A 16487-nucleotide genomic window follows, 5' to 3' on the forward strand; every position below is an offset into this window, starting at 1 on the left:
CATAGATCGGTTGGGCGGACATTTTTATAGTTTTTGTCAAAAAATCGATCAGTTCGGGACTTCCGGTGGTCATCATTCAGAGTGTACTTCCAATACTCGAACCACTTTATGAACTCTTTTTTTAATCTTGAAGTCGTATGTATCCCAGTCTCAGACTTTATTTATATATAAATCTTCTCGCGATGATTACGAAATGAGTTTCTTTAAAATTGAGATCGACGTAATCGCCCATTTTCTATAGTCGAATAGTTTCCTGTCCTTTTTTTTATTGTTTTCTATGCATAGATTCAGCACTCATAAAAAATTAAGGTACAAATAAAACGCACTAAAACTATTTTAATACTTTATTAGCATTCATTAAAAGTTATTATAATTAATAATAAAAAATATTTTGAGATCTGTTTTTATTACAAAACATACATATTAGGGTGGGTCAAAAAAATCGATTTTTTTTTTTTTGATTTGGTACTCCGAAAAATCGATTGCTAGACCCCTCTAGAATATACACGCCAAATATGAGCTCTTTATATTAATGGGAAGGTCCTCCGCTTTGCAATTTTCCATTTTTACATCAAGCTTCTACTAAAAAAAAATAATTTTTTTATTAATTGACTTTTTAGCAAATTTCTTTTCATATTCTTGTAGGAAATTGAACGCTCTACAAAAAAGGCCTTATACACTTTTTTCGTTTATCTAACCGTTGAATAGATATTTGAGGTCCAAAAATCGAGAAAATTTTTAAAAATTCGTTTTTTGTTCTTAATTTTGTAACAAATTGAAAAATTATAATGATCAAACGCGCAAGACATATTCTTGTTGGAAATTGATTGCTCCACAAAAAAGGTCTTATTAACTTTTTTCATTAATCTAACCATTCTAAAGATATTCGAGGTCAAAGTTAAAAAAAAATATAAAAACATTTTATATTTTTAAAAAATTTCTAATTCACTGAAACTTTATTATTTTCAAATTAGCAAGATATATTCTTGTAGGGGCTTAAACGTTCTACAAAAAATTCCTTGGAATGAAATTGATTGCTTTAACCGTTTAGAAGATATTCGTATCCAAACCAATGCTAACTGATTTCAATAGTTTTCTTATGACCCGTATGCATTGCGATTTGGATACGAATATCTTCTAAAAGGTTAAAGCAATCAATTTCATTCCAAGGAATTTTTTGTAGAACGTTTAAGCCCCTACAAGAATATATCTTGCTAATTTGAAAATAATAAAGTTTCAGTGAATTAGAAATTTTTTTAAAAATATAAAATGTTTTTATATTTTTTTTTAACTTTGACCTCGAATATCTTTAGAATGTTTAGATTAATGAAAAAAGTTAATAAGACCTTTTTTGTGGAGCAATCAATTTCCAACAAGAATATGTCTTGCGCGTTTGATCATTATAATTTTTCAATTTGTTACAAAATTAAGAACAAAAAACGAATTTTTAAAGATTTTCTCGATTTTTGAACCTCAAATATCTATTCAACGGTTAGATAAACGAAAAAAGTGTATAAGGCCTTTTTTGTAGAGCGTTCAATTTCCTACAAGAATATGAAAAGAAATTTGCTAAAAAGTCAATTAATAAAAAAATTATTTTTGTTTAGTAGAAGCTTGATGTAAAAATGGAAAATTGCAAAGCGGAGGACCTTCCCATTAATATAAAGAGCTCATTTTTGGCGTGTATATTCTAGAGGGGTCTAGCAATCGATTTTTCGGAGTACCAATCCAAAAAAAAGAATTTCGATTTTTTTGACCCACCCTAATACATATACATACATTTAAATGACTGTCAGTTTTTTTTTTTTTTTGTTAAACTCTACAAATGGATAGACTTGAATTTCTGTCTTTAAAATATAAATAATAAGCAAGTAAACAAAAATAATAATCCATAGCTGTGAAATCAAAAAATAATTTTTTTTTAATAGTCCATCTTATAGGACTTAACCTCTCCCAAATGCCTTGCTGAAACACGTTCAGGTATCAATTGAACATTATTACGATACTGCAAAATACCTTCTTGTCGTAATTTTCGTGTTAAGTTCAAAAACTTATTGTAAAGACAACCTTTTGGATTTTTAAGACCATTTCTTGCTGTGTAGTATGTTGTCTAGAAATAAAATAAAAATAATAAAATTGTTAAAATAAACGGGTGTGACACTTAAACTCAAAATCAATATTATTCGTCCAAATTATACTAAAATAGAATTACGTAAAAGATTTCGAGTATATAAAAATGCGTTACGGGTGTGACACACAAAGACATATGTCACCCAAAACGATGGCAAGAACAAAAAAATTCGTTTTAAGGTAGTAACGGGTGTGACATGCCAACGTTACGGGTGTGACATTTAGTACTTCGTCTTAGGTTGTTAGCACAATATAAAGCAAACCAAAACTCTTTCGAGATGTAAGGAATTTGCAAGTAGGTAGCTTTATATTGCCCGGTGAAAATCTTCTCTCGTAATTTATCTCTTAGATAAAACTTACTATATCCTCCCTTGGGAACAATTGAATGATATCCCGTGATATCTTTGCAAAGTCATCCTGGACCAACCACCTGTTCTTCCGGACAACTTCATTTATTATCACCGAAACAAGTCTTCTACGATGACAATAATCGAATCCACCATTAACTTCGTAGTATGCAATAATTTGCCGTCCTTCAGGTGAGTTGGAAAGAATTTCACTCACGCTCTGTAGAAAGAGAAAGTTATAACAGATATGTTTGAACAATTGCAGAACAAATAATATAGAAAAAAGCATCGTTTAGTGTTGCCACCTTCGGTTTTTAATTACTTTTGCTGTACATTTTTAGAAGTTAATAGTACATTTGCCCCAAAGTGTATGATAAATTCACAATAATGAAAACAAAAAAATTACTTACAACATGACAATTACTGCTAGTTTTCTTTGTTGGCAGTGGAAGAAGAACACAATATTTCTTTTCCTTTCTTTCTGGTATTTCATTCGATGGTCTATCTAATGATTCCACATCATCTAAATCTTCTTCTGTTTGCATTTCGTCAAAATCATCATTCATATCGTCATTGTGATTTTGCATATTTTCACTGATTTCTTCAGATTCATAATCCGAATGTATTTGTTCACTTTTTATAACAGTGTCTGCAGGTGTCAATGGAACTGTTATATTTGTATTTGAAATTTCTTCAATATTTGATGGTGTTGGTGTAGCAGCTCTGGTTGAAGCAATGCGAAGTGTTGATGAGGGTAGTATTTGAATGTCACTTCGTCTATTACTGTGGTGTGAATTTTTTCGACGCCATTCTAAAAGACTTGAACGAAAAATTGCTCGACGCCCAATCTTTGGTATGAGTTCACAGATGTCCTTTTCAGTGAGACACAGTAGAGCTCGATATTCGATTTCGTGAACTGTTTGAAAGTAAACTTTAATCAAAAAACGAAAACAAAAAAATAATAGAAACTGTTATACTGACATTTGAATTTTGATGCAAGTTCTGGTAAGCCCCAAGATGTAAGAAGGTTGGATACCTTTTCGTTTGATGACATTGTAGGGGGATGATTTCTTTGTTGGGAGGTAACTGAAAAAAATTATATTTAACTTCTTTGAGTATTTGTTCTTTAATCTACAATACTTTTTGTATCGATTTTTGTAGAATCAATATAATTCAAATTTTTCGAAACTCTAAATTTTTCAATCAAATTTGAGAGCAAAAACGAATAACCGACTTTTGTAACTTTCCAGAAGAAATTACAAAAAAAAACATGTATCACTTTTATTTAAAAATTATTATTTCTGATTAGAACAATAATTCCGTGCACGTTTTCTGTAACTGAATTCATAAATTCAGTGTCATTTCGAAAACGCTTTATTGGGATTATGAGAATTGCGATATAGTCTACAACAGTACCAACAAGCGCAGTACAACAAAAAAAAATTCCCGAAATGATTTTTTTCTCACTTATTCATTATAGACCAGTGCCGATGCCTTCAAAAACATTAAAAAGTACAAAAAAATCATAGTAGGATGAAACCCATTGGAAAAGGAGGGGAATATGATAAGAATGAAAGGAAAAATAAATTACGGGCGAGCCGAGTTCGGGAAGTGGGTGGGTTGAGTTTTTAGTGGTAAAAAATGGTATATCTCGATTTCCGGCAAAACTACAAATCCTATAGAAAAAAGTTGTATAGCAAAGTTGTAGGTAATAAAAAGATCTACAACTTTTGTATCAACAATTTTTTCACATAACCTCAAAATTTATGTGAAAAATTCAAAAAACCGAGTTTTTGGTTTTTAATTTTTATCTTTTTCAAAAACAAAAATTTTTCTACGAAATTTGGTGAAAACTTACCTTATTTTGTCCCAAATACACTGTAATTTATTTGATTTAAAATATTAATTTGTTCACCTTATTTTGACTTAATACCAAAAAAACACCCTAATTTTCAATCGAAAATTCACGTGTCAAAATATCAGCTTTTTTCAAAAAGTCGGTGGCCATTTCGTTCGTTAAAATGTCTATTTTCTGATGGTGTAAAAAAAATTGTACATTAGTATACTATAGAACATGTTCTAGTAAAATTCAAAAAATGAAAAAAGCTTGAATTCGAAAAAAAATTTTTATCATTGTTTACAATTTTGGCCTATTTATTCAAATTTACACTTTAATTACTCAAAAAACGTAAGATTTCATGTAACATTGATTAATCTTACGTTTTTTGAGTAATTAAAGTGTAAATTTGAATAAATAGGCCAAAATTGTAAACAATGATAAAATTTTTTTTTCGAATTCAAGCTTTTTTCATTTTTTGAATTTTACTAGAACATGTTCTATAGTATACTAATGTACAATTTTTTTACACCATCAGAAAATAGACATTTTAATGAACGAAATGGCCACCGACTTTTTGAAAAAAGCTGATATTTTGACACGTGAATTTTCGATTGAAAATTAGGGTGTTTTTTTGGTATTAAGTCAAAATAAGGTGAACAAATTAATATTTTAAATCAAATAAATTACAGTGTATTTGGGACATAATAAGGTAAGTTTTCACCAAATTTCGTAGAAAAATTTTTGTTTTTTAAAAAGATAAAAATAAAAAACCAAAAACTCGGTTTTTTGAATTTTTCACATAAATTTTGAGGTTATGTGAAAAAATTGTTGATACAAAAGTTGTAGATCTTTTTATTATCTACAACTTTGCGATACAACTTTTTTCTATAGGATTTGTAGTTTTGCCGGAAATCGAGATATACAATTTTTTACCATTAAAAACTCAACCCACCCACTTCCCGAACTCGGCTCGCCCGTAATTTATTTTTCCTTTAATTTTCATCTTATTCACCTCCTTTTCCAATGGGTTTCATTCTACTATGATTTTTTTTGGTTTCAAAAATTATCGACCCTGGTCTATTAGTTTTAATGATGATTTAAAAAATAAGTTGCTGTCTACTCTGCCAATTTATGAATTATTAATAAACGGGAACTCGAAAGTCAAACCACCATTTTAGCGGAAGTTTTCATCAAGGGGATACAAAACTTAGCCCCGGGGTTTAACTTTTTGATGGAAAATTTGTTTTATACCAAATGCATATTTGGTTGTGAAATAAAAAGTACACATCAATTGGAAGATCATTATGTCTTTGTATGGAGAAATGGTAATTCAGCAGTGTTTTATTTTTCTTTATGAAATTTGTATGGAAACAAAACTGTTCATGTAAAAAAATAGTAAGTATACGCCCGGGTGTACCTATTTTATTTGAGTACAATATGTTCCTCCCCTATTTTTGGTTTTTCTTTATATTTAAAATATGATTTATACCTTATACCTTCAATAAAAATTAGTATTCTATAGCAAATTTTTTTGCTTTTTTTACCCATTATGAAAATCGAGTCGCACCATTGGTTATATTCATTTTGAAAATTTTTTATTTGACAAAAAAAAAAACAACAATTTTTTACGATTTTGAGTTTATAGATAAAGAAGGACTAACCTACATTTTGTGCCTTGAATAAATCCTATGGACCACCTAATTCTAATCCTTTATTTATATGGCAGGTATAATTCCTAAGAGGAAAATTAAAATTTAATCAGAAAAAAAAGTCTAAGGGAATGACCACACCGGAAATGTACGCGGTATGCGTAATTGTATTAAAAAAAATTCCACAACACCTAACATCTTTCACGAGTGGTACAAAAATTAAATAATACGGAAAAATTTACTTATTAAAAATGTCGGATTTTATAAGAAAAACATTTTTGTTTCCGTTATTAATGGAATATTCTCAACAATGTTATATATACCAATTTGAAATGAAAATTGAACACGCCTACTTTTAATGTAACTTGCCAAAAATCGTAGTCTAGTTGTTGTTTTACACTACAGTCCATTGAATTAGGGTCATGAAAAAGTTTGGAATACTGAGTAAGGCAGAAAAGTAATATTTTCTTTAAAACGTTGACTTTCGGGACACCCTGTATATCTTTATTTTAAGAGATATACGCCGCAATGATCTACAAAATATCTAAAAAAAAGGCAACACCATGTTCGCTATAACCGCCCCTAACATACATTTGAGCGATTTACTCAACTTAAATGGCAAAATTAAATTGAACATTTAACAGGTAAACTTTTAAATTACTTTTTTTTCGGAAAAAACGTCATTTGAGGATGTAAAAGCCTGATAAAAATTTTTATGGAACCACAATTCAAAAGTTCAAACTCGCTGTAGCACACTATATTTTTATTTTTAAATTGATTTTTGACCGAGTTGACTTTTAACTTTCTCTATCCTATCCTAGCTAGGTACATTTGTTTATTTAATATTTTAATGAACAAGTTGAAATAAAAGATGAAAGCCATTATTTTTTAGATTTTTTTTGACTCGTCTTAGTAAGACTTTAAATACGTAATTAATTTAATAAAAAGCTGTACCAGCTTCAACACTGAAAGTGAATACAATTATTTTTTGCGGCTTAACCCTCTGTAGGCACACCTCATTTTTGTGAAGTGATAGGCACACGGGTGCGAATTTGGCTTCTACTTTTTCATGTCGCTAGAACTTTTTTTATGTCTCATATTTTATAGAGAATACGCATAATATGAAATTTATGTAGAATTTGCCGAGGAATTCGAATATTGTATTCACAATTCCAAAAAAAAATATAATTGTCACCATTATAAAGAGACTTTTTTTCAACCAACTTTTTTTTTTAAATTGTTATTACTTGCTCTATAGGTACGGTGACCATATTTCTGAAAGCGAAACCCGGGACAGATAAAAAATTCGTTGGATCGTTTTGAAAATATTGATTTGTCAATAAAACTTTAATTTTTTTAAATGTGTTTCCATAATTTTTTAATTATTTTGATAACTAATCTGGGTTCTTTACTCTTCCATATGTTGTTCCTTATTCGAAAACATTTAACCTGGGGTCGAATTACGGCACACGATTTAACGTTTTGACTATTGCTCTCTATTTAATTAGTAGAAAAAAATAAGGACGCATAGCAACCATACGTTAACGAACGTATGCCGTAGTTCGACCCCTGGTCCCTGGTGTAGCAACCTTACAAACAGACGCTGGAACTAAATAATTGACGAACATTTAAAAAAACTAATGGCTAGTCTAGAGGCGAAACGAAAATTTTCGTACAAAACCAGCACAACGAAATCGCAAACGAAAATTTTGCTTTTAGTTGCACAATACGTAGCTTAGATAACGAAATTCTTACCTGTGCTGGAATATATGGAGATTTTTCAATCGTTTGTCACTCCCATTTATTTGTCCAGGTAATTTTTCTTGCGGCAAAAGTTTTTTGAACGAAAATTTTCGTTTTACTTCAGCAGCGTATTTAATTTTAATTTCCAGCCACAGTTTTCTTGTTTTCCGTACAAAGTATTTAAAATATTGAATACAAAAATCAGAGAATGTCCAAATACGGGACAATCACGGGACAAATTACAAAATACGGGACACTTATACGTCCCGGGTTTCTTAAATAAAAACCCGGGACAAGCTGTAGAAATACGGGACAGTCCCGGGTAAACCGGGACGGATGGTCACCGTATCTATAGGGCAAGTATTGGTTTCGTGTAGAAAAAAAAATTTGAGGTTTTAATCAAAACCAACATTATGATGATGGAGAAGAGGTTTTAATCAAAACCAACATTACGATGATGGAGAAGATCAAAAAAGTGGTTTTCGTCATGCCGTCCGTCAGTCTGTGCGTGTGTGCGTCTGTGCGTCCGTGCGTCTGTGCATCCATCTGTACATCGAGCTAGGGCCTAAACGGATGGATGGATTTGCTTGAAACGTTTACGTTATTTCCTAGACCCCTTTTTTATTTTTTTAATATCTCCTTTTTAACGCATGTCTCCCATATAACGTTTTCGGGGTATTGCAATTTTCTCGAAAACGGCTCTAACGATTTTGATTAAATTTGATATACTTATTGATTCTTACAAAACTGCGTTTTTAGTTTTTCGCAAAAAATGCCGATAACGGAAATAAGGCGTTGCCGTTTTTTCAAAAATTGATATATTTTTTAAGTTCATATATTTCATCAAAGCATAAGTCAATTTTATTAAAAATTTACAAACATCATTTTGAAGTATATAATGCAAAAAAAAATATTTTTAAAAACATTTAAAAAAAAAAATTTAATCTAATTTTTAAACTTTCGATTTTTTTTTTGATTTTTTTTTTTTCGACACTACACAAAATCTTAAATTTCCAATATTGAAATTGATATTGAAGATAAAGATACTGTGAACTACAAGAGCAAGTACGTGCGACCCAGTCGTGCATTTTATTTTTTTATTTTTGTCGTTCGCACCCGTGTGCCTACAGAAAGTTAATATGTGCATCAAAACACTTTTTATTAAAGGCTTTTGAGTGATTTGAATGTGATTCCGATTACTTTTCGATGTTACATTTACTTTATTTAAATGGTTGCAATATAGCTTGGGCCGATAATGTTAAATATCTTGGCATCACCTTAGATAAAACTCTTACATATGGTATTCATATAAATAACGTAACTAACAAAATAGGTATTTTGATTAAAATTTTATACCCGTTTATAAACCGAAGATCCACGCTTAGTTTGGAAAATAAGCTCATACTATTTAAAGTAATATTCCAGGCTATTATTGTCTACGGTGCTCCTGTTTGGTATAAATGCGCGCAAACGCATATCAAAAAACTACAAGTCGTACAAAATAAAGTTCTTAAAATGATTCTTGACTTACCATGGCATTTCTCCACCTCCGATCTACATAATATGTCGAACGTTGAATTTGTTTCAGATAAATTAAATACCCTAGCAAACAAGTTTTTTGATAAATGCACTTTTTCAGAAAATCCACTTATAGGTGAACTTTTGCCTACTTAGTTTATAAGTATTTTTATTTAGCTTTAAGTTACACAAAAAAAAAAAAAAAATTGTATAAAAATTGTCAATGGGTTTTCATATGAACTAAAGCTTTCCCAAAATTAAATGTTAAAAATTAAGATTATTCTGTTACACTATAAAATAATATTAAAGTTGAATAAGCATTGTCTTCAGCACTTATTTTAAGAATATCATATTGTATATATTATTCACTTTCTACTATACCTAAATAAATGAAATGAAATGAAAATGACTGTTTATCTTTAAGATACCTACCTATATATGTATATTTTATACTTTCTTAGATTTTTTTACATCAAAAAGTTCTTAAGACACCTGAAACTTAAATACATAACACTGGTTTACAAAATTTATTTTTTTTTTTGTGCGGGCACTTAAATATACTTTTCTACCTATAGGTTTTTAATGTGCTGAACTCGAATCTGAAGTCAGAAATATCCTATCAGCTTACCGTTTGAAAGTTAAAAAAATCGTGTTTTGACTTATTTTGAAGTTAACAAGATTTTCCCCACATGAACCAAAATATACTTTTCTGAAGGTTTCCGGTGTGCTGAACTCGAATCCAAAGTCAAAAATATCCTAGCAGTTCAAGTTTTTGAAATATTTTTGTTAGAAAATGCAAAAAAACGTTTTTTTTACTACTTTTGGTGCTATGCCTTAATTTGAAGAAATTTTTTTTAAATATATAAATCATTACGGTTTCTAAAAGAACTATTTTCGTTCTTTCAAGACCCGTTTAAATCTTTGCAATATCTTTTTTATTGCGCGAGATATCTTAAAATGAAGTAAGAATGTGATAAGAATGTGATAAGCCATAAAACTGACGATATCTCGAACAATAAAAAAGATATCGAAAAGATTTAAAAAATTCTTGAAAGAAGGAAAACAGTTCTTACACAAACCGTAATAAATTGTATTTAAAAAAAATTTCTTCACATAAAAGCATAACCTCAAAAGTAGTTATGTTTGCATCTTCTAATGGTAATATTTCAAAAACGGGAGCTGATAGGATGTTTTTGACTTCAGATTCGAGGCAAGCACACCAAAAACCTTTAGAAAAATATATCTTAGTCTCGGCACCAAAAACGTTGTTGACTTGTGTAATAGATAAAAATTTCTAAATAATTCTAAAGCAAAATAACCAATTTGCACTTTGTAACAATCTAAATACCTTCATAGATACAAACCTTATATTTCTTGTTTCATTTTAATTTCGCGACAACCAAAACAAAATTTGCAATGCAACCGTTAAATTAAATAAATTTCAAAAGAACTACTGATACTGATACCACACAGAATAGATTTACAACAACCATCAGCTGTATCAGCAAAATATACCACAGTACAAAACAGTATGGGGTGGTAAACCATCAAAAATTCGAGCGGCAAACATAAATCCAAAAAAATAAAAAAAAAAAGTAAAACACACAAGAAAATACAACTTAAAGTAGATACATAAATTGTAAATCTCGAATATACATTTTTTTTCCCCAACAAAAATAAAAAAAATATTATAACTTTTTCCGCGCATGCTATTTAATGTTTAGAAATATTTTACCTTCCTCGTCAGCCATGCCTTTTCCCTTGTAATCTCTTCTACGTCTGCTTTGTATCAAATTGGAAAATTTTTATTTTCAAAAAATTATAATTTAATTGTTTTTCACAACTTTGCTTCCACACAGTAAAATGTAATAAATTAATTAATAACAATTTGACAAAAAGAACAATTTATTGTTACTACACAATCATTTTCTCGTGATGAGGCAAAAACTAAGTGGAGAAATGATAAATTGTTTTTTTTTTTCTAGATAATAATTATGCCGGGGGAAGTTTTTTTTATATCTACAAAGTTGAAGACGTAAAACAATTCTAATGTTTTTTTATTTTCAGATCTTCTTCACTTTTGTATAAAAATTGTTATCACTTTATAATTAAACTATCATCAGCGGTGTTGTATTACACTTTTTCTATATTTTTATTTTGCTAGTCTTGTCATTTTTATTTCTGTTCTTCTGCTTGTAACAGACTTGAACCATGGAAATACAATAACTTCTACAAAGCAAAAACAATTTTATGTACTAGTTAGTTTTTTCTGTGTACAATATAAAAAAAAAAACAATAATTAGGATGTACTATTCTGGCATAGAGTTGTTATATAGGGGTGCGAATAGTTAGTGTTGTCTCATTTCGTCGTTTCTCTGTTGTTTTGAGAGCTGAGCAAATTGAAAATCAATAGAAATGGAACTGGAGAATTTTTATACCTTATTTGAATGAGTATCTGTATTTTCTGCTGAGCTAGTAGTAATAGTTTTGTTGTTTTTATTTTTTGTTTTGTTTACATTTTAAGTTGTAATTGTGTATATACATCATCGTCTTTTTGGTTTGAATATGCTATGATATGATGGTACCTGTTTTAGAGATATAGAAATATAGTTCTTGCAAGTTGATAAGAAATATGATTTTAAATTATACAATGCTGTGCAAAACATATGCAACTGTTTCAACTTACTATTTTGTATTTATTTTCTGCATGTTTCTGCTCATAAAAGAATTATGCAATTTATGAAGGGGAACGCTCTAGGGGTAAACTTTGTATCTTTCAACATTTTATAAAAAAAAAATAATAATTCTGGAATGGATTTTAAAAATAAAATATCAAAAAATCATTAAATTTTTCTGTCATAATCATAATGCAACTTTGGTTGTCAAAAAAACTGCGTTGAACCAACGGACAATGTAGTAACTTTATAGGAAAACAACATGCAGGTATTTAGTTCAAACAAAAGTGTTAAGTTATTAAAACTTAATAAGCAGGGATAGGATCTTGTGGACCTAAAAACTTAAAAAAGGCAAAATAAAACTCCGAAAAAGGCATAAAAAGGCATTTATTGAGAGAAAGAATGAAATATAAAAATTAATTGTAGTAATTTCTAACAACCATGAGTTTTTTTAAATTTTAGGTAACAAACGCATGCGACGAGTGGAGCCAAATAAAAGCACTCCACATCACCCACTGCAACATTCGCCGGGAGCTCTAGATTTGTGTCCCCATTCATGTCTCAATTTATTTGTTCAACTCTCTCGAGTCCATTATTTGCCAAAAAAAACTGATTTGTACTTCTCAACAACATCTTTTGCGAGTGCCCCTTTCCCGGCTTCAAAATCTCTCTTGATTTTGTCCAAAATCTGGAGAACTTCTTAAATCGTATTTTCTTGATTAAAAATTTTTTTTTAAATGTTGGAGCTTTCTCGGTTCATTTTGCATTTCCAAATATAATGACTGGACTGTAGGTAGATCTTTTCACTCGAATTCGTTAGTATGGGGTAATTAGTGAATCCTTAATAATCATATATATATTGAGTAAGTTTCCTATTTGTTTGTATATTTGAGTGTTTTGTGTGTAGACATTACTTTAAAGACGCTAAAAAGATAAAAAAACATAGGAAAAGGCAAAAAAAGGCAATAACAAAAGAAAAGGCAAAAAAAGGCAATAACGAACGAAAAGGCAAAAAAAAGGCAAAATAAAATACATATATTTGGCACGAGGGGGACGTGAAACGTGTTTGTTTTTAATCTATAATGTCGTACGATTAAGCCAGAAAAAAAGGCAAATTCCACAACATCCTTTCCCTGTTAATAAGGATACAACCACAATTTAAAGTCATGCATTTGACAATCATCTAAAAGAATTACAGGCCATACAACACCTTCTTCCATACAAAAACAGTTGAAACAGTTACATATGTTTTGCACATCACTGTATTTTTTGGGGTGGCCATAGTTTTAGAAGAAATTCTAATAGAAATTTTTCTTTTTTTTTTTTCAAAAATACCCAAAATATTTTTGAACTTGGTAACGTGCGATTTTTAATTAAATATAAAATGCACGACTAGGGGTGATATGCATAAAAAATAGTAAATGCTTTTACTAGAGAATTTTCAAGTATATAAACTCCTGCTCAAAATTAACGCACACATTTTTCGTCTGAAGTTATACCCCTGCATCTTATTTTAAAAGGCTTTAAAATTCTTTGGTGCATTTTTTTGTGTTTTGTTATTGTTTAGCAAGTCGAAAAAATGCTAAACTGCAACAGTATTATCAACCAAAAAAAAGATGAACCAAATTTAACAATTCAAGGTCTGAAAACTGATTATAAAATAATTTTTATTTTTAAGAAGAAAAATTTAAAAAAAATAGAAGCGGGTGACGGTTCTTTCCCATAATTGTATGCAATACTTGGTATAGTCTCCTCTAGCGCATATGACAACCTGGAGTCGTTTGTCCATTCCACTAATTAACTTTTGAAGGTTTTGTTTTAACACTTCTTTCACTGAAGTTTTCAGTTGATCAAGACTGCTTGGAGGTGGATTTCGGTCGCGAATGCATCTTTTCAATATTTCCTACACATGTTCTATTGAATTCAAATCCAGATTTCTGTGTGGTTAATCCGAAGCTGGAATATTAAAATCTTGAAGATATTCTCAAACTACTCTAGCATGCATTATCGTGCATCAGACTAAACTGTGGACCAAATCTAGGATTGATTGGAACCAGACGCTGTTCGAGGGCATCAGTCAAGTATTTTTGGGTACTTAACTTAGGTCTAGAAAGGCTCGCTAACTCCGTAGGTGTTGTAAAGCAGATTTAACTCCATGAAATTTTATGACTCTTCCTTAAAAGGCTCGCGGGTTAACAGACAGACTTCAGCAAATCTCTCCCCAAATCTTCCCGACAAACATATTATTCCATACCTTTAATTTAAGATCACTATTGTCTCATTTGAGAAAATAACCATGATGCTGTGGCATAAAGTAATAGCAGGACTTTACTTTAAAATAAATAGTATGTGCGTTAAATTTGAGCAGGAGTGTACTATTTTTCATATGCATACAAATCAAGTAAATGCTGAAAATTAAGTATTTACTATCATTCATAGTAACTACCTACTTTTTTGGATGAACTTTTTCAGTAAATACTTTATTCCATATGAATAAAAACTGGTAAGTAGGACTTTTTTTCTTTAGGAATTACTAGATTTTTTCAAGGTTACAAAATACCAACTTGTAAAATTGATAGTATATACTTTTTTGTTTTAAAACCGCAATTATGAAGCCATGAAACTTATGAATAGCAGCCTTGAGTCATATTTTGACGCAATCTTTTCATGGTATTTCTTAAAAATGGATGGTTGTTAATATTTGTCGAAATGGCAGAATTTTTATGTATCAATTACCAAAAAGTTTAGAATGATCGATTATCGGGCTCAGAGTTAAATTTAAAAAAACTTTATCAATAAGTCATTATTGTAAATGAATAGTAATTTTTTTCAATAAGTTTTTATTTTAAATAATGTCAAGTTTCAAAACTGGTTGAGATAATTTCAACTCTGAATCATATTTGAATTGCCAACAGTACATATATTAACTTTACTAGCCATGAATAATATATTTTAAGGAATTCGCAATGAAAAAAAAAAAATGCAAAACTGTGTCGCACGTACTTGCTCTTATGTCAAAAGTTGCTTGAAATATTAAACCTTTTACAAATTCATAAAAGATTATTTTTAAAAAATATAAAAAAAACTTTAAAATAATATAAAATTTGGTTTAAAGTTAAATAACGTTTTTTTTTTTAATGCATCACAAAGAATTGGAAATCTAGAGCCGCTTTAAAAAAAAAAAATATTCACAAAATTTTTAAAAAATAAAAATGGTATTCCATTAAAAAGAAGAAGAAGATTGATAAATAAAAATAAAGTTTCAATAAAGTCATTGAGTCGTTTTCAAAATAGATTTTTCATACAAAATTTCGATCTTTTTTTAATCCAAAAATGATTTTATTGAAAATTTTGTTTTATTTTAATATTAAGGCCACTAAAAAGTTTTTGTTCATATTTTTTTATTGAAATTGGTGGTGTCGTTTACTAGAAAACGGTTCTATGGGAAATACCGTTAATTACGGTCCATATTTTCATTATTAAATTTTTTAAAGAAAATCGTTAGAGACGTCATGTAATATCTGATTGTTATCTCAAGTTCAATTTTTTTTATGCTGCTGTTAAATTCACTTTTGACTCACAAAAAAAGCACGAACAGATGTTCACATCACAAACTCAAATTTAAGAAACAGTAAAAATTTGTATTGGATTACACGGTAAAACTTTCAGAACAATTTATTTGTAAGCCCTAGTACGCTGCTAAAGCTAATCGAAAATTTGTCTAGGTCTCCAAAGTCAAAAAACTCTTTTTTAGCAAGTAAAATGACCTGGACAATTAAATGCTAACGACAAATGATTTTAATTTTTCCAAATGTGCGTTCATAGCTAAGAATTTTGTTGGCTAAGCTGAAAATAATTTTTCGTTCAATTTAGTTGTGCTTTTTTTTGTAAGAAAATTTTCGTATCGCTTCAGCAGCATACGTACCAGGCCTAAATTCGAAACGAATACCAATCATCTAAGAAAAAAGTATTTACTATCATTTTTGGGTGAATTCTAGTATTTACTTGGATGAATTTAGTATCTACTTAAAGTATTTGCCTGCTAGCAGGTACTTTCTCTTATGCATACGAAATTAAGTAAATATTATGAATTATACCTTTTACTAGAATTTATAGTATTTACTTTCACCTTTTACTTTAAGTAAGTACTACTTTTTTATGCATATCACCCTAGGTCGTTGGTTTTTGTTCTTATAGTAAAAGTTGCTCAGAATGTTAAAATTTTTTATATCATTTAATGAAATATACCGAAAACACCTTTTTAAATGGTTTAAATCTAAAAATTAGGTATGCCATTTAATTTCTTGTACCTACCTATAACAAAATTTGTTTAGAATATTAACACAAATTGTAGGAACAGACAGAATTGCAAGACGCACTTTTTTAGCATTCACTTACATCGTAATGTCATGTTTGAATGATATCTCGATTTCCATTTTTTTTTTTCGAATCCTAAACTTGCCCTATAAATAGTTACGGTGACCATATTTCTGTGAGCCAAGCCCGTAACACAAATATTTTTTAGTCAAAATCGTCAGATCTGTTTTTCACATTGTCATTTTATTCTAAATGTTTTGGAAATTGT

General features: G+C 29.4%; 1 protein-coding gene across 2 annotated transcripts; it reads right to left on the reverse strand.

Annotated features, from left to right (window-relative positions):
- Positions 1-1789: 1789 nt before the first annotated feature.
- LOC129919076 (uncharacterized) lies at positions 1790-11486 on the reverse strand. Of its 2 annotated transcripts, XM_055999907.1 has the most exons (6): positions 10963-11486; positions 3459-3563; positions 2888-3393; positions 2491-2697; positions 2017-2110; positions 1790-1965 (listed from the first exon to the last, which is right to left on the reverse strand). In XM_055999907.1, the coding sequence occupies exons 1-6, from the start codon at positions 10976-10978 to the stop codon at positions 1922-1924; spliced, it is 972 nt and encodes a 323-aa protein (XP_055855882.1). In that variant the 5' UTR covers positions 10979-11486; the 3' UTR covers positions 1790-1921. The 2 variants fall into 2 exon arrangements, with proteins under 2 accessions (XP_055855882.1, XP_055855881.1); XM_055999906.1 differs by having other exon boundaries at positions 1791-2110; positions 10963-11484.
- Positions 11487-16487: the final 5001 nt, after the last annotated feature.

This window comes from Episyrphus balteatus, chromosome 4 (genome assembly GCF_945859705.1).
Source record: "Episyrphus balteatus chromosome 4, idEpiBalt1.1, whole genome shotgun sequence".
NCBI lineage: Eukaryota > Metazoa > Arthropoda > Insecta > Diptera > Syrphidae > Episyrphus > Episyrphus balteatus.

Bases quoted from the DNA above. Each gene is read 5' to 3' on its own strand.
- LOC129919076 (XM_055999906.1), bottom strand. The intron at 3,394-3,458 runs GTCAGTATAACA...ACTTTCAAACAG, and splicing joins ACTTGCATCAAAATTCAAAT to TTCACGAAATCGAATATCGA. The intron at 2,698-2,887 runs GTAAGTAATTTT...CTCTTTCTACAG, and splicing joins CTAGCAGTAATTGTCATGTT to AGCGTGAGTGAAATTCTTTC.